Source organism: Panthera onca, chromosome D3, assembly GCF_046562875.1.
Source record: "Panthera onca isolate mPanOnc1 chromosome D3, mPanOnc1 haplotype 2, whole genome shotgun sequence".
NCBI classification, from domain to species: domain Eukaryota; kingdom Metazoa; phylum Chordata; class Mammalia; order Carnivora; family Felidae; genus Panthera; species Panthera onca.
In genome coordinates, this window is record NC_138350.1 from 616,132 (window position 1) to 642,227 (window position 26,096).

Genomic DNA, 26,096 nt, shown 5'->3' on the forward strand with positions numbered 1-26,096 from the left:
AATTATCCCGCTGAAGAGAAATCTCCGGGGCCCACGCAGGAGGGTGGGAGGGAGTCAGGGGTACGCACTGCTCGCGCGGTGCCCTCCACTTGGTTAGTGCAGGGAGGGGGCCGGGGTGAGGGCAGGGGTGCGCTCCACGACAAAGCTCACAGAGTTGCGCACGTGTGCCACTCGCTGCAGCCGAAAGTGACCCTGGGGGCTGGGCACGTTGGGGGGGATCTTCTGAGGCCACGAGCTTCCCACCCTCAGCCCCACGGACCCCCCCCTCCCCCCCGCAGGGCCTGGACAGAGGCCCCCCGACCCCCAGAATCGGGGGGAGGTCCTTTCACAGAAGGGACCGGTGGGCCCACAGTGTGCTGGCCGCGTGGCTACTAGAGGCCAGGGCAATCCTGCGTGGCCGGGTCCGGGGGTGGGGAGAGGGGAGAGGGGCTGAAACTCAGGAGGCATATGGGAAGGCGAGGAGGGGCTGGAACATTCCAGAACACGTGGCGTGTCACTGTGCAGTCCCAGTGAGCTGGGACTGAACTCTGCTGTGGGAGCCCTGGCCTAGAGACAGGGAAGGCCAGGGTCTCTGTGCTGGCAGAGAAGGGGTGGGGGCCAGAGGGTCGTGGCCTGTGGGAGGGGGCCCTGGAAGGGGGCCCGTGCACAGCTGGCGCAGAACAGCCAAGCTGCCGGCAGAGCTGTGGGAGGCCCCCCGCCGGGCCTCTTCCTGCTCCGTTAGTGGCACCAAGCCCTTGGGCTGGACACCGCGGTCCCTTCACCCTGCCGGGAGGGCTGGGCCTCGTGTGCGGCCAGACCGCGCTGGGGCGCCCGGAACCCCCCAGGCCGGGCTGCCTCACACCTCTCGCCACGGCTTCAGGTGTCGCGATGAGAGCTTAATGGCCCGACAATCAAGGCGGGGTGAGGGTGCGTTGTGGCAAGTGCACGGATCCTGTGATTAACCAAACAGCACGCACACCCCTGTCAGCCAGCACAGGCCACGTCGTAGATGAATTCGCGCTATTAAGTCCTACTGAATTAATGTTTAACTGCAATAGAGTCGGAACTGAATGAGGCAATTAATCAGGGCAAGGAGGGAAAAAGAGCCACGTCCGTCTTACAGGGGCCGCCTGAACGAGGTGACCTTCACAGGGTTGGGCCGGGTGGCCCCGGCGTGGGTGGGGGTCCAGGCGGGGAGTCCACGGAGCACAGGACAGACTCCAGGCCCCGAGGAGACGTGCCGGCTATGGCCGGGAGGCCACAACACGGGATCCGGAGCAGACGCCCACTGGGACGCTGTGCCACCACCCATGCTGTGCAGGCCTGGGCAAGTCCCTTGACCTCTCTGTGCCTCAGTCTGTGCTTCTGCAAAACACAGACAACAGCGCACCTACAGGGCTGTTGCGCAGGTTCCGTGAGTGAATCCGCGCAAAGCACTAGAACAGTGCTGGGTACGAGGCCAGCAGGACATACAGCACGATGGTATCTTCATCACCATCACCACCATCGTCGCATCGTCACCACCGTCACCGTCACCGTCTTTGCCATCGCTATCATCCGCGTCAGCCTCTTCCCTCACATCACCCGAACAGCCCTTGGATGCGTCTAGCCCCCCAGAGGGTCTGGGCACAGACACCTCTCACCTGACAGTGCCCTGCTCCCCTACGAGCACCCGCTCAGGAGGTCTGGAGAACTTGGCCTCCATCACCAGGCCTTTCTTCCAGAAACCCGGGCAGCCGCTTGCTCGGGTGGGGCTGCTTGTCACCCTCCAGCATTGGGAGACGCAAATCAACACGGTCATTCGACAGCAACAGAAATGTGCCTTTTTCTCGTCTCAGTGCGAACGTAATTACCGCTTCACGGCGGAGCTTAGGGGAAGGCCGCTGGCCTTCCATTTCTCAAACAAAGGCATGAAAAATTCATGGGCGGGGAAACTTGACGCTGAGCCCACGGCTCCCATCAGCTGCTCTAGCACCTGGGCCTGGCCCAGAGGTGCCCACGGGGAGTGGAGAGGAGAGAGGCAGGGAGCCGGGGCAGGGTCCCTCCTGCTCACGTGGGGCCCAGAGGCTGTCCTGGGCCCTGTCCTGGATGAGGATGCTGGAAGTCCTCCCCGCTCCAGCTTCCCACTCGGTGCCCCACTCTACCCTGCGAAGCAGGAGGCGTGTGGTGTGGTCCACAGTCTGGGGTACCGCCTCTGGAGGTCCAGCTGGCAGAGCTGCCCCGGGGGCAAAGGAGAACCTTACTTCTCACCAGTCTGGGACTCACTCCGGAAGGGCACTGTTGCTCACAAAGGCCCAAGCAGCTGCAAACCAGAAAAATCAGCAGGGTCCATGGTCTACGTGGGGGTGGAAGGCAACGGAACATTCTATGCCGCTCACTTGAGCGTGGAGACAGAAACTCAGACTGTCTGAGCTGCTGGACAGTTAGTGCTGACCCCACCTGGACCAGACCCATGCGCCCTGAGGTGTGTCCATGCACTTTCCGTGTGCCCTGGGGACACCCGAGGAATCCTTGCTGTGGTCGTCTTCCCTGGGCGTGCCATCATGGCTCACGCGTGCGTGTGCATGTTGCGACGCGTGTCAGGGTGTGCTCTGGGCCTCTGTCAAGTGAGCGCCTGGGCATCCTGTCCAACGGGTGTCCCACCGCACGCCACGTGTGCACCCAGGGGACCTGACAGAGCCGCCTGTCCCCGTGCGTGTGGCCGTGCCGACAGCTCGTCTGTGCTTAGGGCCCTCACCCTCCCGTAGCCCCTCGCGGGTCTCACCGTGCCTGCTGGCACTGCTTCTGAAGAACCTGGGGGAGGGAGCGGCTGCCTTTCCGCCTGCGTGGGTGTCCCTCCTCCTGGAGAAGGACACGAGGGTGCTCCCTTCCATCGTTCTGCACGCACTCCACGGGGGTTCAGAAAGCACGCCCAGTAAGCAGGGCAAGCTAAACAAGGGGCCGTGGACAGGCTGGGCGCTGGGGCTGGGGCGCCCCGGTCACGTGAGTGAGCACCACCAATGCAGGGCCATGCCTCGGGACCCCATGGGCAGGCAAGGGTGCCAGGAGTGGGGTGGGGGCCGCAGTCTCCTCCGGGGCGGCCACAGGACCAGCTGGGTGACCGTCTCAAGTGCTGAACGGCACCGCAAGTGTGGGTCACACGACACAAGGCGGGAGCTGTCCAACCAGTGCTCGCCGTGGTATTAGCCCATTACACGGACAAGAAAGTGGAGGCTCAGGAGCTAAAGGGACTTGCTTGCAGTCGTGTGGCCCAGAGGCAGGAGCCAAGCACTAGGACCTGGGGGTCCGCTGGGCCGGCAGGGCAGGCAGGACAGAGGCGTCCCTGCATCCCAGCAGCGGGAGGCCTGGGACGGTGTGGGGGGTGAGGCTGACGGCACATTTGCTCACTGGGGTCACTTCTGTACAACTCAGGCGCCACCACAGACCCACCTGCGTACAGATGGGGAAACTGAGGCAGAGTAGGCGAGTGGGTGAGGGGGCTCTGGAACCCATGGTCTCCATCTGACCCCTCTGGTCAGGACCCCAAGCCGGGGACGCCCTCATGGCAGCTGGGACAGGGCTGGGTATCACGCAGTATCACCCTGCAAAGGGCTCCGGGCCACTCTGGCCCAGAAAGTCACAGCGAGCCTGATTAATTATGCACGATAGCTGGATGGGGACCCTGAAAATCCCATTCTTGTTTACTCAGCTAATTCACTTTTATGAGTATTTAGGCTTTAAAGCAAAACAAAGCACTAATTACCCAATTAACGAGCAATTAAGTTACTGCAGCCTAATAGCCCGAGCGCGGACGGCCTCCACGGGCTGATGGTGAGCGAGACCCACTTAGCGGAGACGCGCAGCTGGAGCTGCGCAGGCGCGCGTGGGAGGAGGGAGGCGGGGCCGCGTTCTCTGAGCAGGGCGGTCATCGAGGGCGGGGCTGCTTCCCCTAGGCCGCACCCCTAGGCAGCCCCGCGGCCCCTCACAGCCAGGAGCGGTGGGAGGGGGCCCCAGGCTGTTCCCGCCCAGGGAGTCTGCGTCTCGGGTGCAATGGGGAGCTCCGGGCGGCCTCCCATCTGGAGGCCTCCTCACGGGCAGCGGCGGGCAGTGGGCTCTTTGGTGCCCCGAGAGACAAGTGGGCTGGCGTTCTGTCTCCTGCTCCCAGGCCTCCTTGGAGACCTGGCTGGGAGCAGTCACCAAGGTGACAAGCGTGGGGCCTGGTGGCAGCCTGGGACCATCCCTGAGCCCCAAGTCTGAGCTGAGGCGGGAAACGCGGCAGCTTCTGAGTAGCCAACTGCACGAGCCCACATCAGCGAGGACAGTCCGGGCCACGGGGCGCCGGGCAGATCCAGCACCTGGTCAGAGGGGAGGCCCGACCCCAAGCCTCTGACTCTCAAGAGGACCCGGGGCAACATTCTGATTCTTCCACTGCTTGGCCCATGACCCACCTGCTGCCCCTGGACAGAACCCAGACAGCGCAGGCCTGGAACAAATGCCTGGATGGACGGATGGAAAACTTAGCGTGGTGCACACAGTACCCACGTGGAGCAGGCAGGGGACGGATGCCCGGATGGACGGATGACAGAACGGAGGCATGACCTGGGCTCTGACCGCTGATGTCTGAACTGTCCTGTCCTCCTCCCGCTCCTGATGCAGGGGCTCAGGGGGATGGCACTCCTGAGGGATTCTGGGTTTCCCAGTGGGGGCCAACCTACAACACCACTGTGAAAAACACGAATTACTTTTAATATTCCCTCGTTGCAGTTCCCTAAGATCTCGAGGAGAGCTGGGTGTTGTTTCGTGGGACAGCTTGTCTGAGATCGCCTACCAGGGCAGAGGATGCTCGGGTGGTGCCCCAGGGTGGTGGCGGCATGGGGGACACTGCTGCCTGGACGGACCGAGGCCTGGCGCCCCGGCTGCTGCCTGCTCTTGGACGCCATCTCCCGTCATAGCCGGGGTGGCCCCGTCCCTCTCGGGAGTCCGAGCCCCAACAGGGCCAAACCTGCCTGCCCGTGCACCCCGCTGCGCCCCGCACTGGGCCCCTCTGTTCCCACCGGCAGCTCCTTCTCCCCACAGGTGTCGAGGGCCCCTTGCTAACCCTGCCTCCCCTACCTGCAGGCCACGCTGTGAGTGTAATAACGCACGTACGCGCATGCCTGCACACTCATGCTGACACACACACACACGTGTCCCCGTGGAACGCCCGCCCCCAGTGTGCTCAGTGGCACCTCTGGACCCCGGCCCGACAGCCCCTCCACGTTCTCTCCCCGTCCCGCTGTCCCATGGCCCCCGTGAGAGCGGGGGTTCCTGGGCTTCCTCCAATCCCCTGACCACAGGGCCTGGGGCCGCCCCCCGCCTGCACTAAGCGCTCAACAAACACCTGGGACGGCAAACAGCCCCACCTCACGATCAGGTCCCTGCTCGCCTCTCCCGAGCCTCAAGGGGACGGCGGGGACCCTCTGCTCCCGCCTCAGGGGCCTCGCCAGTCCCTCAGGTCCGTGTCTTCCTCCGTGCCCACGGCCGGCACAAACCCCCTCTTCCTGTCCCTCGTTAGCGGCTCCCCCGCCAGCCCTCGCGGGGCTGGCATCATTAACGAGCCCGTGTCAGAGGAGAACAAAAGATGGGCCGCAGCCCCGCCGCACACGGCTGACCTTTCGCGGCGTCGACTGTATTAATATATTCCCGTGTTGTCAGACTCAAAGCGCTAACTGCCTCATGAATTATTTATCAACACAAAAAGTCTCAACCAGAACAGCGTTAACATTAATTCCTAACCTCCTGTGCCCTCACAGCCCCGCGTGTCCCACATAATTGAATCTCCCAGCGGCCCGGCCTGTCGCCCTCCCTCCAGCCACGGCTCCCGCGCGTGTGGCCGCCGCCCGGAGGCGTCCTTGCGGGCCTGCGCAGAGAGTCTGTGTCTGGCCTCTGGGGGCAGGGCTGGGGCCTGGTCACGGGGGCGGACGGGAGTCCCAGGACTCGGCACCAAACTGCCCCGGGGCAGTTACGCGCTCAGTGGCTCCGAGCAGGGTCCCGGGCAGAAGGGGGACCCTCCCGGGCACCCGCCCGGAGGCCGGACGCAGGAACGGGGAACCGAAGCGCGGGGCCTGGCAGAGGTGGGAAGCCACGGTGACCTACAGCTGAAGGGAGGGCAGGGGCTGCCCCGCACCCCAGGCCAGGCAGGCAGGGAGGGTGCCAGCCTCCCTGCCCCTCTGAGGTGTCCCGCGTGCTGGTGGGGGGGGGGGCGACGTAGGCAGGGCACAGGCACGGGGGCTGCAATGGCCCCCACAAGCCTTCCTGGAGTCCACACCGTGTGTAGTCCCAGCCAAGAGGACACTACAGAGTGACCATAGTGTCCGAGGCTGACACTCCCCCGGCCAAATGTCCCCAAGTGGCCCGAGTGGGTGCCCTGGAGTCCACAAGGCAGCGAGGGGACAGCTGGAACATGTGTGGCCCGTGGTGGGGCCTTTCCTACGGAGAGCAGGTAGGAAGATAGACTCTGTGAGGCCTGGAGTTTTTGGGGACGGGGTGCAGGGGACACACGGGATGGCTTCTCCTGGCAGTCCCTGCAAACTGACCGGGGCAGGCCCCAATCCGTGGCCCACCCGTGTGCCAGACCCCCACCTGCCCAGTTAGGGGCGTTCTGTCAGCTGCTCCCCGAGGCCGGAGGGCTGGGCACCTGCCCTCAGGCGCTCCCCCTGTAGTGGGGCTGAAGCCTCTTTGTGCGCCTGTTGCCAGTTTGAAATACGACAATGGGGGAGGAAATTTTAAAGACGGTTGGAAAACGTCGCAGAGGGGCGCCTGGGTGGCGCAGTCGGTTAAGCGTCCGACTCCAGCCAGGTCATGATCTCGCGGTCCGTGAGTTCGAGCCCCGCGTCAGGCTCTGGGTTGATGGCTCGGAGCCTGGAGCCTGTTTCCGATTCTGTGTCTCCCTCTCTCTCTACCCCTCCCCCGTTCATGCTCTGTCTCTCTCTGTCCCAAAAATAAATAAAAAAAAAAAAAAAAAGAAAAAAGAAAACGTCGCAGAGACAAGCCAGTTTCTCACAAACGTACGCTCTCCTGACACTAAATCCGGCCCTTGATCTGACAGAAGCACGAGGGCCGTGACACAACTGTGTGACCCCTGAGGCACAGACAACCGTGCTCAGGGTTCCAGGCCCCCAGCTGGAGGGCCCTGATGCCTCCCAGAACCCAGTCCCCTCTTGCCGACAGCGCCCCACCCCTCATGGAGCCATCTGCCCAGAGAAGTGCCAACGGGCTGCATGTGTTTGGGCTGCTGGGACAAGCCTTGCCTGAAGCTGGCATCCCTTTTGGCCCCATGAGACGGCTAGGCCCCCTCAGCCTCCACGTGGCCCTCTCCTTCTAGCACTCTGTCCGGACCTTGACCTTGCCCCCCGCCTGGCACCCCGTGCTTGCCCCTCTCTGAGTGAGGGTCTCCTACCGGTGGCCAACACTGTGAAAGCGCCTGTCGGGTCTGCTTTCTCCTGCCGTCTGCCCAGAAGGGCAGGCACCAGAGATACGCTCTGCTTGCACCCTCGGTGCGGGGGAGCTCCCGGGGCCACCGTCACGGACGCGCAGAGCTCCAGAACCATGTGCCCTCGGAGATGGCACAGGAACAGCAAACACTTTCACTCTGTCTCTGTGGCCCTGTAGGGCTACCGCCCTGGCCCTCTTCCAGAGAACACTGAGGCCCCCAGCCTCAGGGCAGCGTCACGCTCCTCCCCTGCAGCGCAGACCCTGGCCTGACCTTACCCAGCTGGCCCTTCCCTCTAGGACAGGGCTCTGTGGCGCTGTGGAGCGCGGGGAGGAATGCGAGCAGGGGCCGTCCCTGTCCCCCATCCCGGCGCGCAGGAGCCACACGTGACCCTTGCAGGCAGCTCTGGCGAGGCCCCAGCAGGATGGCAGGTGCTGATGGCAGGTGCTGCCCACGGCACCAGGTCCCAGGGCTGGGGGCGGAGGCGCTCATGGCTGTCCTGGGCTGTGCTGCCCTGACCCGACGGCGACCGACCAGCTCAGCACACACGCAGCACTGCTCTGTGAGTGGGGGTGGCGGGCAGAACACTGGTGGTGGGGGGGTGGACCCTCCAGGGGGACTGTTCCTTCCCACCTCCAGCATCTGGCAGGACAAAGGAGTGGGGGTAGGAAGTTTCTCTGTCCAGCAGGGTGAGTCCCCAGAAACCCGGGAAGGGGAGGGCATGCAACCCTGGTGTGCCTGGGGCACACCCTGCCCTGGCTAGGCTGACCTCACCTGGGACAGAAGAGCAAGGGGACAAGGCCCAGGCTACCCGCAGAAAATGGCCACAGAGAGACAAGGTAGAGAAATGTGCCCACGTGACTGTCCAGGCAGGTAGAACCTGTCAGACACACACAGTTACCTTCAGAACCTGCTCATACAAGATAGTCAGAGATTGAGGACCCTCCCCCCTACCCGGGCACCCCTCCCCCTCTACCCCGGCACCCCCTCCGCCTGTATCTTTCCTAAGACCATTCGCCAGCAACTAAAGTACTGGGTAGGTCGCCTGTTCATCATTTCATCCTCTGTCCTGTCCTTGCCCTACCTGGGAGTGCACAGCACTTCATTGCCCTGCCCCCTTCCAGGAACATCCTGCTACCTGGCTCCGGGGAGTGGGGCCTGCAGCCCTGGGGCACAGGAAGGGAGCTCGGGAGCAGAGGCCCCTAAGGCCACGCCCCTCCCGGTGCCCCATCCACAGACTGCACAGCAATAAAGGGCCGGCCTGGCTGTTCTGGGTCAAACCCTCATCAGCCTCCACATCAGGGTCGGCTTCCCTGGGAACACAATCTTGGAGGTACCCTAGGGCCACGTTCGGAATCTCACAACCAGCCTGAGAAAGTGGCCCTGCCCAGCTGGGGCTGATACCCCCTGACCCAGCCGGGCTGAAGCGCTGGGTGACAGGCGCCCGGGACACAGGGGCTCTTCACCCACCCACAGGGAGGGGCCTCCGTGTTCTACCAGCTGGACACACGTGGGCCACGGCTGCACCCCAGGGCCCTAGGCGGGGGGCTGATTGAATGAAGGGTGGGTAGACAGTGGATCCTCTGAAAAGAGACACCAGGCACTGGCTGGGGCTGCGTCACAGGGAAGGACACTGTGCTCAGCGCACACCCCCACCGTCCCCGCTGTCCCCCGAGCAGCGGCTCAAGGACTGCCCTGTGCTCAGAGGTCGTTAGGAGAATGCAGCTCCCTGACTCCAGGGACAGGCTGACTGGTTTTTATTGCTTTTGTACAAATTACGGCCGCTCAGAAGTGGCCCAAGGAGCAGGGTAATGGATGTCGTAAACCTGCCTCGTAAAGACACAGCCCACGCTGTTCGGGGGCGGCCACTCCTGGGGAGCAAGCAGGTCTCAGGATGGCTTGGGACACCCCGGGCACCTCTCCGCCAGCTCCCCCAAAGAGGACAGCCGGCCGGGGTTCCGCTGCACGTGTCCACCCACCCTCCAGCCATCTGACACCTCACCGGGACCCAGGTCCACCCCATCTCATGCTACACCCCACCTTTAACCACAGATGGCCCTGGCTCGAGGAGGCAGAGCCGGCAAGAGGCCTGCATGCACCCGTCAGTTACCTCGAGCTCTGTCCCTGGTCCCCGGGGGGGCCACCTGCTTGGCCCCAGCAAGCACAGGGCCCACCTGGACTCAGCACCCGGAAGGCACGACGGAGGGCGGGACACCACGCACGGAGCCAGGAGCTACCACCACTGTCCCGGGAGGAAGTGGTGGCCCAAGGCCACAGGGGGACCCCACGCGTGTGCTGAATCACACACACGTGGCCCTCCGTGGCTGCAGCTGCTGCTGTTTTGGCCGGGCTCAGGTCAGCCTCATTCACAGCCACACGGGGCCCGGCACGCTGCAGGCACTCGCCAGACGTCGGCTGCAGGCGCCAGCTGCCTTGTGCACGCACGCGCCTGTCTTCGCCGGCACAGACCTGCTGCGCCCCCGCCCCCCGGGGAAGGACAGGCCGGGTCGGAACGGGTGAGGGGTGTGTGTGCCCATCAGCCTGTGTCCGCTCACAAAGTGTGGGCACCCTCCTGCCGAGGAAGAGGGCCTCGGACCTGCCCCTTGAGTCCAAGTGGCTCTCTGGTGACGAGAGAGGGTGTGGAAGCCACACCGCCGACGCGGCCTCCTCCCGGCTCTCGCTAAGGCGCCCTAATGCTGTGAGGAGGCCGAACCGGCCCACGCAGGGGCCACACAGGGAAGCCCACAGCGGGGGAGCGGAGGCCCAGGTGAGGGAGTGGTCTTTCCACACTGAGCCCCTCCGGGCTTCCTCAGCAACTGACGGGCACCGGCCCGGCACCAGCTGGGGCCCTGCCAGGTGCTCTCAGGTCTGCCCGGCTGCCCAGGCACTGAGGTGAAGGGGACAGCCTGGGGCACAGCACAGTCCCAGGCAGCCTCCCCCCACCGCCCGCCTGTGGCAGGAGGTGCTGAGACCGGCCGGTCCGGTAGCCCAACCAAAGTCTTACAGTCAATTTCCAGAAATGCCCCCAAGGCGATCAGGCCAAGCGGCTCGTTCCACCCTGCCCTGCGTGAGGGGCTACTGCCCTGGCAGGTCTAGCAGGTGGGGCGCTGCTCAACCCCGATGAGCCGGCTCTCCCACACGCACCCCTCCCCTCCCGGCTGCCTGGCCGGGCAGACACCCCTTCCTCCCCATCCTGCCCGGAGTCCAATTAGAGCCTCGCCTGGACCCTCCTGCAGGTGGGGACCCCTCCCGCAGCAGCGGCCGCCCCACACCTCTTTACACACGGAGGTGGGCCCCTCCCGCGGCAGGGCCGTGGCCCTGGGGGCTCCCGGTGCCACTGGCGTGGTGCAGACGCCTCCCCTGCCGCACCACGTTCACCTTCCTACCGCCTTCCCACCGCTGCGCTCACCGCCTCCACCTGGGAGTGCTACTTATCTGCTCTATCGACTGTCTTCTCCGCGGCACCGTGAGGCCCGCGGGGCAGGGACATTGGCCATTCGGTTCCTTCCCAGCACCAGTGACGGGTGCAGAACAGACTATAAGCGCTAGTCGAGGGGGGACAACGCGCAAGCACCTTGTGGGCCGGGAGAATCGCCCGAGCCCGAGGGCCGAACCGAGGGCAGAACAGGTTTGCGAGCCCCAGCGGGCGAGGGGCGGGGCCGGCGAGCGAGGGGCGGGACAAGGTGCCGGGAAGGGGGCTCCCTCTTGATGGTGACAGACCAGAGCAGGACTGGCCCGCCGGCTGCGCTCCGCGTCTCGGCTGGGCCCCTCAGTGGGTACCTGGGGGGCCTCTCTGACCCCCCGCGCCTGAGTGTCCTCACCTGGAGGTTGGGGGGGGGTCATCGCCATGGCAACAATGTCCACCACGGAGAGACCTGAGACCTGCCTGGCTGATGGCCCCACCTGTCGGGGCTCTGCCAGGCCCCCCATACCTCTGTGAGCACCGACCACCACACTCACTCGGGATGCAGAGGGCAGGGCCGGCCTCCCGGCCTCAGTAGCCATCTGGACCCTCGCTTCTCTCTAATAAAGGAAACCCCAAGTCCCTGCTGGGGAGGGAGATGGGTCATCATGCTCTCAGTTGCAAGCAGCCAAATTGAGAGAATTCCTTTCCAACTAATTTCATGGCACTAGCATCTGATGGTGAGCCGGGGAGGCTGCACCAAGCTTCCGGGACAGCAGCTGTTGAGGATGGGCAATAATTGGGGATTCGCTGGGGTAAGAACCTCACAGAATTAAGCCCCTTTAAGTCCAGTCTATAAGCACCTAGCGCAGGGACGCTGTCAGGGACGGGCAAAGACGGGCACGAGCCCTGCTGAGGCCCCAACTGCAGACACACCCGAGCGGCAGGGGCCACGGGTCACACACAGGCACGTGTGGCCCGCCTGCAGTCAGCCACACACAAACGAGACGCACCTGTGCCACACCTGGCACTTACACACGGCCCACGGAGAAACACGAGGCACCTCTAGGTGCTGGTGTGCACAGCCCCACCACGGCCACACGGAGAGACCACCTGCCAGACACATGTCAACGCACAGGGGGATGTGGCACACACCCTCCTCTCACCGAGAGCCACACGGAGCTGCACACGAGGCAAGGGCACGCAGAAGCCACGCGACCTACCCACTGAAACGCCACGCACACGCCCGCACACGCACACGCTCAAGGGTCCAGGGTCGTCCCATGACGCACACACCCTCACACGTACGCGCTCAAGCGCCCAGGGTCCCATGATGCACACACACAAGCTCAAGAGTCTAGGGTCCCATGGCACACGCCCGCACACGCACACGTGTCCGGGGTCCCATGATGCTCATGCCACACACGCACACACTCAAGTGTCCAGGGTCCCATGGTGATGCCCAGGTCTAGAGGCAGGGCTGCAACCCCTCTGCCCAGTCCAGCTGGCCCAGCCCTCACACCCCTGGCGGGCATTGCCAGCACCACAGACAGCCCTGAGGGCCCGAGGCACGCAGAGATCTGGGTGCTGAGCTCACTGTGTTTTCCAGGCCTGGGCCTGGCCACCCACCCGCCCCACTCTGCCTGCTCCTACTGGACGAGGGTCACCTGGGTCAGTTCCGGCTCCCCGGGGCCAGAGACACCTCTGCTTCGGGGAGGGTGGGGCCAACCACCCACACCCTGCAGGGCCCACAGGCACGTGCCAGGGACCAACACACACACCCACTCACACCAGGGCCTAGTGCACACATCTGCACGTGCCAGGGCCTGGCGTGCACACATAGGAACCCCCACGGCCCCAGCAGCAGGCGGAGCCTGTCCCTGCCGCCACCTGTCACTCCCGTGCAACAGCTGTGCGGGGTTAAGTTGCAAGCAGCTGGCACCTTAATTATGGGTTCTTCTCCAGGAAACATTCAAAAAAGCTCTTTGGGGAGAAGATCGTGAATGACGCACGCAATCTGAGAGCAGAAGGGCTGTCCAGTGGCTTGGCAAGGAAGCTCCGGGCAGGGAGACCCCAGCAGCCCAGGGGGACTTGGACATAGAAGGAGGCTCCAAATGGGGCATCCCTGGGCCTGGCCTCTCTAGGGGGCCCTGTGGGACCAGCCCACGTCCCTCACCTCACCTGCTGGTGGGGGTTCTGGCCCCTCACTCTCTCTCATCCCGACCACAGCACGTTACTGCCAGCTGCCCCCGTACCACAGGCCCACCGGCCCTGTCCCTCACCGGAGCCCAGTGCCTGCACAGCTGAGGCTGAGTGCTCAGCGTGGTCACCTCTGAGAGTGGCTGGGACGTGGGGACTGCCCAGGCCCGTGGGAGGAGGAGGTTGTCACCTGTGGCTGTGACTGGGGGCAAGGGAGTCACGGCTGCCTGAGGAGGGCAGGGTTCCCCCAGAGAGACGCCCCTCTGGCGTCTGGATGCGACCACCACCCAGAAGCGTACGGCCCTCATGGGCAAAGCTGGAAAGCACCACACCTGATCCGGGTCGGAACCCGAAGGCACAGCCGCCCAGGCAGCAGACCCTGAGTTGGATGGCCAGGGGTCAAGGGAGGGCCAGGGGTGCGGGTGGCCCTGCCACACAGCGAGTCAGCGGGTTGATGACACCCTATAAAAAGCCACTGTGATTTATGTAACCAGCCCAGCAGGCCCTGGAACTCTGGAACTCGCAGTAAATCAGGGGCTGCAGCGATGAGGCGGGCGGAGCCCCGGCCCCGCCCTCCAGTGAGCCCAAATGGCCGTAAATCTGCAGAAATGGCTTTTACGGAGCTCTGGGTTTTATGGTGTCATTAACGTTCCTCCTGACACTTAAGGGGAAATGAAATGAAGTCGTGAGGACCGGGCAGGGGCTGCTCCCCCGGACCAGGGGCAGAGTGGGGGTCCCCACACAGCTGGAGCCATTCGGCAAGGCCAGCCCCTCCTGCCCTTGGCCCCGAGCAGAGCTAAGGCCAGAGGGCTGCCTGCCAGCACGGCTGTGGTGCGGGGAGTCGAGTCCCCGGGGGAGGGGGGACCAGTCACTCAGGCCCCAGGGCCCTTCACTCCAACTGCTTCCTGGCAGGCCTCCAGAGGCAGGGTCTCCCCCACCCCTACTCCCTGAGGAGGTCTCTCCAGGGCAGGGCCCTGAGCGGGCGTGATGTTCCCTCCCCATCTTGGTGGCTCTGGCCCCACCCCAGCCCGGTACCAAGTTACCCCCAGCCCCGCTGCAGGGCCAGGACCATCCTGACATCTCTCCAGCCCCGGGGGAAGCATTCGGGACAGTCGGGGGCTCCAGGGAGATGTGGCATGCAGGGCACAGACGGCAGAGGAGAGGCGACGGACTTACCGAGTAGCCCCGGCCGGAGACCGCCTGCGCAGAGCTCTGTGCGGAAGGAAGGACAGTCAGTGAGAGGGTCAGGGCCCCAGAACCGCTGCCCACCCGCCCACCCCCCCCAGGACCACTCCCTCCACCCAGGACCTGAGCCTTCGGAGCCCCCATCCCTGGGTGCAGATGCTGTGACTCCAAGCTGCAGGGGAGGGTAGAGCAGAGCATCACGGAGCCCCAGGAGCCTGGCGCTGTGCCTGAGCACCGAACTGTCCTCAGGAGACTCGGATTCCCCGCGTGCCCTCAGTGATGGGCTCCGCCCTCCGGCCCATGTCCAAGAGGCGCCCCACCCTCTTTCACAGCTTGTAGCCTCGGGAATGCAGGGAGGCAGGCCCCTCCTGGGGCCCGGTCTGCAGCCCCACGACCCTGTGTCCAGGCTGGCCTGGTCCTTACCACCCCCAGCCTCCCAGGGTCCTGGCAAGGGAGCTGGACCCATAGCCTCGGGGTCAGGGAAGTGAGAGTTCAGGACCAGCTGTGCCTGGAGGCCAGCGGCCACGCAGGGAGATCCCCGAGGGTGACCCCAACAGCACTTGACGGAGCGTGGGGCAGCCGCGTGGGGAGGCGCGTTCCACGAGTACACAGGCTGGCAGGATGGGGGACAGGGCACAGGAGAGGGCGGGCCGGGCGGACGTGGGGGTAGGTGTAGCGCGTGCGCGAGGGGCGCGTGCGCGAGGGGCGCGTGCGCGAGGGGCGCGTGCGCGAGGGGCGCGTGCGCGAGGGGCGCGTGCGCGAGGGGCGCGTGCGCGGCAGGCCAGGCAGGCTGGCTGGAACCCGCACACCAGGGTCCAGAGCGCGCTGCGGGGGACGGGGGGCGGGGGGATCTGGCTGCAGATTCCTCGGGGAGGGTGGGTGAACACGGGGGAAGCGAGGTCCCCTCCTAGCGCAGCCCAGCCTGCACCGCTTTGCACAAAGCAGCCTCGCCTGGGGCTCTGGGACCCTTCCTAGCCCAGGCAGGCCCTTGCCAGGTCCTGGGGGAGGGCCACCCCCAAGCCCCGCTAACGGGGGCGGGCGGGGTGCTGTTGACTGCCCTGGAGCCCGTGCCCTCAGGGCCGCCCCTACTGTGCTCAGAATCCGTCTTCACTGGTCCCGCCAGCAATTAGAGTCCGAAGTAGGGCAGCCCTGGGCCCCAGACAATTACCAGCCTATTTTCCCATCTTGTGGCGACAAGCTTCTCAGAGCTGGGCAATTAGGCCCTCCTCCAGGCCTCCCCCTGCTGGCCGCGCCCCCCCACCCCCGCCCCTTTTGAGATGATAATGAGAGAGGAGAACTCCATTCAGTCACCCAGAAACCAGGCCCTGCCCCCCCCCCCCCCCACCGCATCTGCAGCTGAGGGTCCAGGAAGACAAAGGCCTCTGGGAGGGGGAGGGGCTTCCTCCAGGGACCCCCATCCCCCTGTCCCCGTCCCAGTTCCTGCTGTGCCCACCCACCCCCTCCTCCAGGTGGCTGTGGCCAGGGAGCCAGGGAGACCCAGGAGGGTGCCCAGACGGCTACTGCCTGCCAAGTCCCAAGTGCAATCTCTGCGTGTGGCCAGGGTCGCCCCCATACTATGCCTGAGGCCCGGGGACCTGTCCTCTGGGACACTGTCTGTCCCCCAGATCAGGCACTGAGCGTGCCTCCGCGGGGCACCGTGCTCCCAGGGGGCCCGAGGCTGCCTCAGCACCAGAAGCATCACCCACTGCTGTCCCCCCACAGACCCGCCTCCCTGCCCACCACCTGCCCAGCAGCACCCGCGGGAGAGGGCGGCCCCGCGGAAGAGGGGCCTCCCCTGCGGCTCCTGCTGGGGCCTAATCGGCGTTCCTCATTTAAACCCCTCCTGGTGGGGAAGTCCTAATTAGTGAGAAATCACGTTTTAATGAAGGCAAAATGCTAATTGCAAAGGCAAAGCCCTCTCGTGAGCCTCTCGGGGTCCTAAGCACGCAGCCTGCAGCATCTGCTGGAGGTGGGGGGCACCCGAGAGACTCGGGAGCGAGCGGCTGAGCAAGTGGCTGGGGCACTCACGTCACTGAGCTGGTCCCGAGAACTGCTCCTCCGGGAGCTGGTGGCTTCGTGGAAGCTGTCATCCCCACTGTGGCGGTCGCCCCCTCTGGACGCTGTGGCCTTCATCTGGGGAAAGGGAGAGGCAGGCTCAGCAAACACAGACCCACCCTCTGCCTGTGGGCTCCTCACCCCTGTCCTGCCCTGCTCACCCACACAGGGTCCCCGGCCACCACCCAGGGCGAGGGCAGCGGGGACAGAGCTAACCATTTACGACTCAGAATGGAGAGAAACACCCAGAAGAGCAAGCGCCAGCCCCGTCCCCTTTCCCGGAAACCGCGGGCCATCCCTCCCCATCTCACTACACCAGGGAGCTGGTCACCGGGCCTCCAGGACGGGCCAGGGCAGCTCACCCACCCTCTCTGCGTCCGCGCCCACCACGGCGGTCCCAGGGCACCACCAGCTGGGTGTGTGCGGGCCACGCCCCACCGCGGGACCCCGGCCGGCCCTAGACCTCCCTGCGCCTCGGGCAGACAGCACCCCGCGGCGGGACGGCTGCTTTGTCATACGCTGTCCAGCGTCCCCCCCGGCCTGTGGTGCTCAGCTCTCTGCTTCTCCCCCAGAAGCCCTGATGAGACGTTTGTGCCCACTTTACAGAGGACCGAACCAAGCCCCGAGAGGTTAAGGAGACCCGGAATTTTCGCTCCTATTTTTTTTTTTTTTTGCTTGGAAATAACGTCAAACCTCACAGAGCCGTGGCAATGAAGACATCGCAGCCCCGACCCTGACCTCCTACAGCCCCGAACCACCTGGCCCAGCTTTCCTGGGCTCCTGACTGCCCTCTCAGCCTCCCTGACTCGCCAGCTGGGGTCTGCCGTCCCACGACCTCCCTACCCCTCCAGCCTCCCGGTTCTGGAACATCCCGGCAGCCCTGTCCTGTGTCAGTGTGTGGGACACACGCTGACCGCACCTCGTCTGCATGCCTGGTGTCTCCTTGGAGACTCAGCTGGTGGTTCACCATCCAGCCGACCCCTCCCCCTGGTGCTGTTCAAGACCCCGTGGGACAGTGTGGGGACACCGCAGGGCATGTGAATGTCCCACCCTCCTCTTTGCCTCCAGGCCTCCCAGCCCAGTACCGGCGCCCTCCAGGAGCCCTCAGAACCTGCCTCACGACCAGGGTCAGGGGGCCCTGGCCAGGATCCAGAGCCCGCAGCCAGTCCTCTACAGCCAGCCCTCTCGTCTCAAGCACCCTCCAGCCTGGAGACCCCGACTGGGCCAAAGGTCAGGACGGGACTGCAAGGTGCACTGTCTATGCTCTGAAATATTCCTGAGTCCCAGGGAAGCTCCCTCAGGCCTGGGCCCCTCCTCCTGCAGACCCCACGCCAGGCTCAGCCTCTCTCAAGGCTTCTCCTCAGAGCCCTGGCTCCCCAGGGCCACCCCAGGTCCCACGATGGGGGTACAGCCCCTCAAAGCCACAGGCCCCATGCTGTTGGCCAACAGGGCGTAAATGACAAGACAGAACTAGTATCCACAATCCGCAGCCCGGGGCCCAGGCCCAGGGGAGGCCCAGCCTCGCCAGCACCCTCCCACCCTCCTTCCCCGAGCCAGGCCGAGGGCAGGGTCCTGGCCCCACCCCAGGCACGAGCCCCCACCTCCCCTGCTCCATGCTGCTCAGCTGGGCAGTGAACGTACAGACCCTGGGCCAGAATGGCTTCTTCTGACTGTCGGCAAGCCTCAGTTTCCTCACCTGTGAAATGGGGAAGCCAACGGAGTCCCTCACACATGCGGGGGAGGGTGGGGGTGGAGGGTGTGGGAGGTGGAGGGATCTGTCAGCCTGGGCCCAGGGCCAGCCCTGAGAAGCCACCAGGTGTCACTGTCGTCACCTGCAGGGCTCTAACTGCCCTGGACCCCAGGACAGACAGGGGACCCTCCTTTCTGCCTTGTTTGGGGGAGCCTCTCTAAGAAGCCAAGAGCCATAGTCCAGTGCTTCTCAAAGTGGGGTCCCTGGGCCTGCAGCATCAGCAACACCCGGGAACTTGTCAGGAACGCAAATACACATTTCCAGGTCCCACCCCAGACTTACTGAATCTGAAACGCAAACCGTGTGTCACCAGGCCCTGTGGGAGACTCATGGCCCTGATCATTAGTAATCACCCCCATGAGCCCGACACTCACTGCTGGGGGATAGCAGTTCAGGTTAGCTCGGGTCAGGGTCCCTGCCCCAGAAGAGAAGAGCTGAACCCTAAGACACTACAGGGACAGGAAAGGACCAACACAGGGCTGCCACGTACAGTTGTGAAGGCCGTTCACTGCACAAGTACAACTGGTTAGGGGAAAAGGGAAGGAGGGCCTACGTTACAACCCATACGCAGCTGAAATTTCAGGAAGGAGGATCCTGAATTCTACTTCATACACTCATACAGACTGTCTCCTCTCTCAGCTGGGCCCTAGAAAGGGTGCCTCAACCAGACTCCTCAGTGGTACCCTGCAGGAGGGGCAGGCTGGGTCTGTCACCCTTCCTCAGGTGGCCAGTTTTAGTTCTGAAAGCCCCATTTCCCAGAAAATCCTGTAAAACTGAGTCCTGCATCCTGGGAACCACCCCAATCCCAGACACATTGGGATGGCTGGTCACCTACTTGTGTCCCCAGGTCAGGACCCCAAATAGCCCAAGCTGCAGTCTGGCTGTCTTGTAGCCCTGTCCGCTTCCCTAGCTGCTCAGAAACACCACTGGCCAATCATGTTAGGGGGTCAGGGTTGGCACACCTGTTTCCAGCTGGAGCTGGAGAGATGAGATCAGAGTCCCTGGGCCTCCAAGTCCATGTCCAGGGCCAGAGGGTGCCCTGATTGCCCTGGGAGAGTAGGTGAGAGCCCCTGTGCCTGTGCCCACCACTGGGCCTTGTGGTCCATCCACTCATCCATCCATCCGCCCATCAGCCCATCCCCCACCTAACCATCAATGCACCACCCATCTACCCATCCATTCTCCATTCACTTATCCATCCATCCATCCATCCATCCATCCATCCATCCACCCACCCATCCACCCGTCCATCCATCTGTCCGTCCATCCACCCACCTGTCCATCCACTCATCCGTCCACCCATCCATCCACCCATCTGTCCGTCCACCCATCCATCCGTCCATCCATCCATCCACCTATCCGTCCGTCCGTCCATCCACCCATCCGTCCATCCATCCATCCACCCACCCATCCACCCACCCATCCACCCGTCCATCCATCTGTCCGTCCATCCATCCACCTGTCCATCCACTCATCCGTCCACCCATCCATCCACCCATCTGTCCGTCCACCCATCCATCCGTCCATCCATCCATCCACCTATCCGTCCGTCCGTCCATCCACCCATCCGTCCATCCATCCATCCACCCACCCGTCCACCCACCCATCCACCCGTCCATCCATCTGTCCGTCCATCCATCCACTTGTCCATTCACTCATCCGTCCACCCATCCATCCACCCATCTGTCCATCCACCCATCCATCTGTCCGTCCACCCATCCATCCGTCCATCCATCCATCCACCTATCCGTCCGTCCGTCCATCCACCCATCCGTCCATCCATCCATCCATCCATCCATCCATCCATCCATCCGTCCATCCCCCATCTACCCATCAATGCACCACCCATCTACCCATCCATTCTCCATTCACTCATCCATCCATCCATCCACCTATCCATCTGTCCATCCATCTGTCCGTCCGTCTGTCAATCCATCTGTCCATCCACCCATCTATCCATCTGTCCGTCCACCCATCCATCCATCCACCCATCAGTCCATCTCCCATCTAGCCATCAATGCACCACCCGTCTACCCATCCATTCTCCATTTACTCATCCATCCATCCATTCATCCATCCATCCATCCACTCATCTGTCCACCCATCCATCTGTCCATCCGTCTGTCCGTCCATCCATCCATCTGTCCGTCCATCCATCCGTCCACCCATCCATCCATCGTCCGTCCGTCCGTCCGTCCACCCATCCATCCGTCCACCCGTCCATCCATCCGTCCATCCATCCGTCCATCCACCCGCCCACTACTCATCCATCCATCTACCCATTGATCCACTCATCCATCCACCCACCCACCCGATGCTTACTGGATGCCTAGGAGCTGGCTCTGTTCTGGGCAGTGAACACATCAGGCACACCCCCACCTCCTGAAGCCTACAAAGTAGAGGCTGGCACATGGCTGGCAAACAGCCACAAGTACCAAAAACACAGCATTCTGAAAAAGGACAGGGTAGCCGGGGAGGTGGCACCCGTAAAGGCGTGCAGCTGAGTCAGAAGGCTGATAGGAAAACTACGGGACGGCACCTCCTGGGGGAGGGGAGAGCCCCGACACGGGGCACCCGCAGCTTCTGTGTGTAAACACACCACGGCTGGCTCGGCTGCCAACAGTCTGGAAACTGGCTTGCAAATCTAACAGCCCGCTCCTACACGGTGGCGTGCCACCAGAGCGTGCCCTCGGACTGGTGGGGCTGGGACTCTGCCTTCAGGCTGAGGGACACGTAGAAATAAGGCACTGCCCTCAGCCTGGCAGGGCCAGGTCACGGCTCTCAGAAGGGTGGGGAGAGGACAATTCCCTTAAACTAGCATGTTTAGGTCACTGCCATCAGACTAGTGGGGTGAGGGACACTACTCTCAGACTGGGGCGTACCAGGGGCACCTGGGATCCTGAGCTTTCTGGCAGTAACAACAAGGCCATGGCAACTCACCCTTCCAAGACACCTCCCAGGCTGCCACCCCATCTTGTGCCCTCCCAGCTGCAACCTGGTGCCCCCGCTGCCTGTCACCTACTCGGGTGATAAGCTTGGGCCCTGCTTCTTCCAGAAATCCTTCCCAATACTCTGTCCGCTCCTGCATCAACCAGGCTGGGTGAGCGACCGTAAAGGCCCCAAGTGTCCCTCTGAAAGTGAAGTAGGACCACGGCTGCCCTGTCTGTCTCCCTGCATCATGCTGTGAGTGTTCAGTGGGAAAGGTTGTCTGTCCTCTGTCCCCGACGACCAGGCCCGGGGTCCGGCGCAGGGAAGGGGGCTCGGGCAGTGCAAGTGTCCCCATGCCCAGTGCCAGGGAGCAGGCCGCCGCTGTCTGAGGCTGGTCACCCCTTCCGCTGTGCCAGGTTCTTCCACTGAGACTTGGGTGGGTAGATGGGTGGGGGATGGATGGGCCAACAGATGGACAGACGGGTAAGATGCACAACAGATTATAAGGGATGCTGTTGAGGCCGACTCCCAGGTGACGTGTGGCCAGGAGGCCCTGGGGGACGCAAGCTGCCTGTGAGCCCCGTCTGTGCCTGGGCGTGGTCTCCCTTGCCAGAGGGACAAGATGGGCAGCCATGTCTGGCCCCCAGAATGTATCAGAGTGGGCTCAGGAGTGGTGCCCCCAAGCTGGAGTGGGGTTCTCTGGGCTCTTTTTGGCTGGGCCACTGAGCCACTCAGATGTTGTCCCCATCACCTGAAAGACTAAGGACTTGATTCAAGCCACCCAGAGCTTCCTGCACCTGCAGAAACCTCCTACCCATCCACTGCCCACCGGGGGCAGGACATCAGCTCGCGCCCTGAGCTGCTCACAAGCCCCGGAGCCCCTCTGCAGGACAGCCGGGCACTTGGGCCCTCCCCGGGCGGGCCGGGAGAGGCTCCCTGATCCCTGCTCTACAGGGGCCCCTTCTCCCTTTGCGGGCAGACCCGTCGGCACGTCGGAGTCCCTCCACCTGTTCCACACCTGTCTTCCCAACTGGAATGTAAGCTTCATGAAGGTAGGGACCGTCTTCTGTCACGTTCACTGCTACCCCCGATCCACCCCCCACACAGGGAGTGACAAGGGAGCTCACGCCGGATGCTGAGCCCTTCCCTCTGGTGCAGGGCCAGGTGGGGCCGGGCGGGCCGGGTGCCTGCCACCCCGGGCCCCCCGTGTCCCCTCCTCTGAGCTCACAGGAGCCCAGGGCTTGTGGCAGCCCCGCCCCAGCCTGCCGCTCCTGGGGAAGGACCCGAGAGGGTCCAGCAAGGAGGCCACAGAAGCCTTCTGTAAGAAAACCGGGCCAGCAGCAAAGACAGACCCAGCACTCGGCAGGCGTACAGACTTGCTTGCCGTCTCGCGTGCATGTGAGGCGCGTAGGGTTGCTGGCACCTCACCTTAGAGAGGAGGAAACGGGCCCAGAGGCAGGGGCAGGCGGGGCTGGGGGTTGAGAAGGGTGACGGGGGGGGGGGGGGGGGGGGAGGGGAGGGGAGCGCTGAGCCCCCGCCGGGGGGCCGCACCTGTGCGCTGACGTGCCGACGGCGGCACAGCCCAGCCTGGGGACCGCGAGCGTCCCTGAGCCGCAAGCCAGCTGTGAGAATGAGTCGGGTGGGAACTATTTCCCCGAGTAGGAATCAGCCGTTCCCATCGGCTCGGGACCCGGCGCTGTTCTGAGACTTCACTGAATTAAGGCTCCGCTCCCGACCACCCTGAGGAAGCAGTGTCCTTACCCCACCGCACGGGCGAGGAGACCCAGGCACCGAGGGGTGGAGTCAGCTGCCCAGAGTGCCAAGGAGGCCCCCGCCAGGACTCCAGTCCCCTGGCATGCAGTACTGACGTGGCACGGACATGGGGAACAGCAAAGACAGCCAATGTGGGGCATCCAGAACCCGCCTCCCTGAGCGCCTGCCTCTGCCAGGCTCGGGGTCACGGGGCCTGGCTGTGAGCCGAGGACAGGTGCACAGGGCACGAGGGGCCTGGAGGGGCCTGGAGCGGCAGGGAGGGCTCGGAGGGTGGACAGTGCATGAGCTGAATGTGGACGGCAGTCAGTCAGGAACCAGGCAAGTCGGGGGAGGAGGGTGACTCAGGTCACCAGGAGTAGAGGGAACCTTCCAGAACACTCTCGGCAGGGGAAGGACATGCTCAGATGGGCTGCAGACGGCAGGGCGACAGGAGCCCGGGAAGCCAGCAGGTGCCACCGCCACGGTCTTGCAGAGGAGGGTCAAGGTCAAGGACACAGACTCCAGGGAGGGAGTTGCCTGGGCTCCAACCCCGGCTGCCTGCTGTCCTGTTCGTCCTGGGCGTTAGCTGCTGCTTCTGGGGTCTGGCCTCAGCATATTCGTCTGAGACGCGGGGAGAGCAACGCCCGCTACCTCCTAGGTGTGGCCAGCTACGTCAGCGGGTCAGCGGTGTTGGGCCTGGACGGCGGGGAGGCCAGCTTCTGTCAGGTGCCCGGGGACCGTGGTGGCGGGCGGGGTGCGGTGACATCCGTTACGGACACGAGACCATTCAGCTCGTCGGCTTCGCCGTGGGTCCGCTGGGGAAGCCGTACGTTTTGGGAAGCGCGCACCTCCCCCCTGCTGACGACTCCCTAGGATGAGCGGTCCCTGTGCGTCCCTGGCGTGTCGGGGTCTCCTGTCTCAGGCCCGATCCTGGATGAGTCTGGGGTTCTTCATTCCTCGTCAGTCCAGATCGGGGTCACTTCGGTGGCGCTTGCGGCCTGGTCATTCTCTCTGTTGTTCGCTGCGTCACTCCCCTCCTCACACCCACCCTCTCCAGCTCCTCGTGGCCACCGGTCTCGGGCCCATCTCGTCCTCCAGCACAAGCACCGGGTCGCTCCGACACCGCTTAGTGCACGCTCCCCGGCTGATGATGCGTCCCGACAGCCGTTCGCTTTGAATTCTTTCCTTTTTTTTTTTTTTAATTTTTTTTTTTTTAACATTTATTTATTTTTGAGACAGAGAGAGACAGAGCATGAATGGGGGAGGGGCAGAGAGAGAGGGAGACACAGAATCTGAGACAGGCTCCAGGCTCTGAGCTGTCAGCACAGAGCCCGACGCGGGGCTCGAACCCACGAACCGTGAGATCATGACCTGAGCCGAAGTCGGACGCTTAACCGACTGAGCCACCCAGGCGCCCCTTCTAATGAAATCTCATCGACGGACATTCGGAAGGTAGAAGCAAGGACCGGCCTTGGGTGGGAGTGAGCGGCACAAGACGGCTCTCGCGCAGACGCCAGCTCACCCCTGGGACGGGGGGGAGGTTCAGAGCTCGCGGGGAGGCTCTGGGCTGCCGCGCTCAGCCTTGCGGCCCAGTGCCGGGGATTCAAACCATGGGCTGGCTGAGCGTGAGCAATCCAGCAAGAGTCACGAGGGTGAGGAGAGAGACTCAGGGAGACAGGTCCCTGGGGACCCTCCCAGGCCATGCCGCCCTCCACTCCCCCCAGGCCGGAAGCCGCACGGTTACGGAGCGTGTGAACGCACCCGTCTGACCCACGGAGGTCTACAGCGGCAAGACCCACACCCCCTTCCGGAGACTTGCTACAGAGAGAGAGAAACATCCCGCTGATAGTTTCGTTGATTGCACGTTGAAAAGATACCACTGAGAACACACCAAGTTAAAATACGTTATTCAGATGGATTTTGTCCCTTCTCGAATTTTGACGTGGCCACCAGAGTGTTCACGGCTGCGTGCTCCGGCCAGGACCCCGTCACGCAACACTGCCGGCAGGCTCCACCCGCAGGACCAGACTTGCCTTTGAACAAGGCCCGGGGCCCCCTCAAGTGTGGGGGCCCCAACCCAGGCCTGGGGCAGGCTTCTTGCCGAATCCCCCCAGGCCAAGTGGGCGGCGGGACACGGACGCCACCTTCCTCAAGCTCCCTGGGTTCGGCAAGCTGCCCGGATGGGTGGTGGTCCCCACAGCCTCAGGCTGGGGCAGGGGCAGCCTGGATGCACGCCGGCCCCTTCTAACCCAGTGAGTGACTGACCCACAGGCCGCCCGGCTAGATCTGAGCTCCAGGGGGCAGGGCTGGTCTGCGTCGGACGGACGCCTCTTCAGGGCCCGGAGCAGCGCCTCGTAATGGAGGTGCTGGCGCAATCCTCACTCATCGAGCGGCGGGCCGGCCCGGGGCTCCTCCTCCCTGGGCGTCTGCGTGACGGGGCAGGACGTGTCGGGAGGGCTCGGGCATCCACCTGAGCTGGGAGCCCGCTCGGAGAGCACCGCCACACTCAGACGGGGACACGGACGGACACACACACACGCACAGATGTGCGCGTGGGGCAGACGAGCTCTTCCAGGGGGCCCTGGACCGGGGCGGCCCAGGCAAGCGCTGGATGAGGCCCACCAGGGGGTCCCCGTGCTCAGGAGGGCCCTCCCCTCCCTGCGAACCACCACCCCAGCCCCACCACCGCTGCCCTTGCTCCTCGGGGCACAGCGGGGGGATGGGGCATGGTCTCCTCCCCAGGGCCCCATCCGCTGGGGCTGACGGGGAGGTGCGGGCTTGCAAGAGGCGGGCTGCGGGGCTTGGAGGAAGACCCCCGCGAAGCACGGCGCCCAGCTCCGGTCCCCATCCGAGGGGTCCCCTGGGACCCACGGCACCCGAGGACTCGTTCCACCCCCCAAACGCCAGGCAGAGCTGCCCCACTCTCCCCACAACAGGGCGGGCCACACTTCTGGCCCTGGGGCCACATTCCGCTGGAGCCCAAGCCTCTCTCTACCCCAGGCCACGCAGGGGCCCGTGCAGGTGTGTCCTTTGGCCAACGAGTGATTCGTAACATTAGAATGAGCTGCCAGTTCACGATCTCCAAACCCACAGAAAGACCCAGATTACCAGCTGCCAGACACGTCCAAGGTGTGGCCACACAGGACCCTCATTTCCTCAGGGCGACGAGGGCGCCAACAGCCCCCCGCCCCAGGACACAGCCCACGTGGTGCAGCCCCTCCCCCCCAGCACGTGGTCGTCTCCCCAGAGTGCACTCCCCTCGGGGACCCGTCACTTTGAACCCAAAGCCGGCTGCGGCCACGGTGTGGGGTGGGGTCCCTTAGGGCCTTGCGGGGGCCCCTCTGGGTTCTCATGGGACAAGAGCTGCTTCCTCAGCACGTCCTCAGGCAAGGAAG

General features: G+C 64.1%; 1 protein-coding gene across 10 annotated transcripts in view; it reads right to left on the reverse strand.

The window, feature by feature from the left end:
* FBRSL1 (fibrosin like 1) overlaps nucleotides 1-26,096 on the reverse strand; it is a 78,792-nt gene that overhangs the window by 31,921 nt on the left and 20,775 nt on the right. For all 10 annotated transcript variants that reach the window (XR_013551427.2, XM_078435990.2, XM_078435989.2 and 7 more), the window contains exons 3-4: nucleotides 16,245-16,349; nucleotides 14,208-14,243 (exon numbers count right to left, since the gene is read on the reverse strand). Coding sequence is in view for 9 of the 10 variants with exons in the window: in XM_078435990.2 (XP_078292116.2) it covers nucleotides 14,208-14,243; nucleotides 16,245-16,349 (141 nt within the window). In the remaining variant the exon portion in view is untranslated. The remainder of the gene's footprint in view (nucleotides 1-14,207; nucleotides 14,244-16,244; nucleotides 16,350-26,096) is intronic.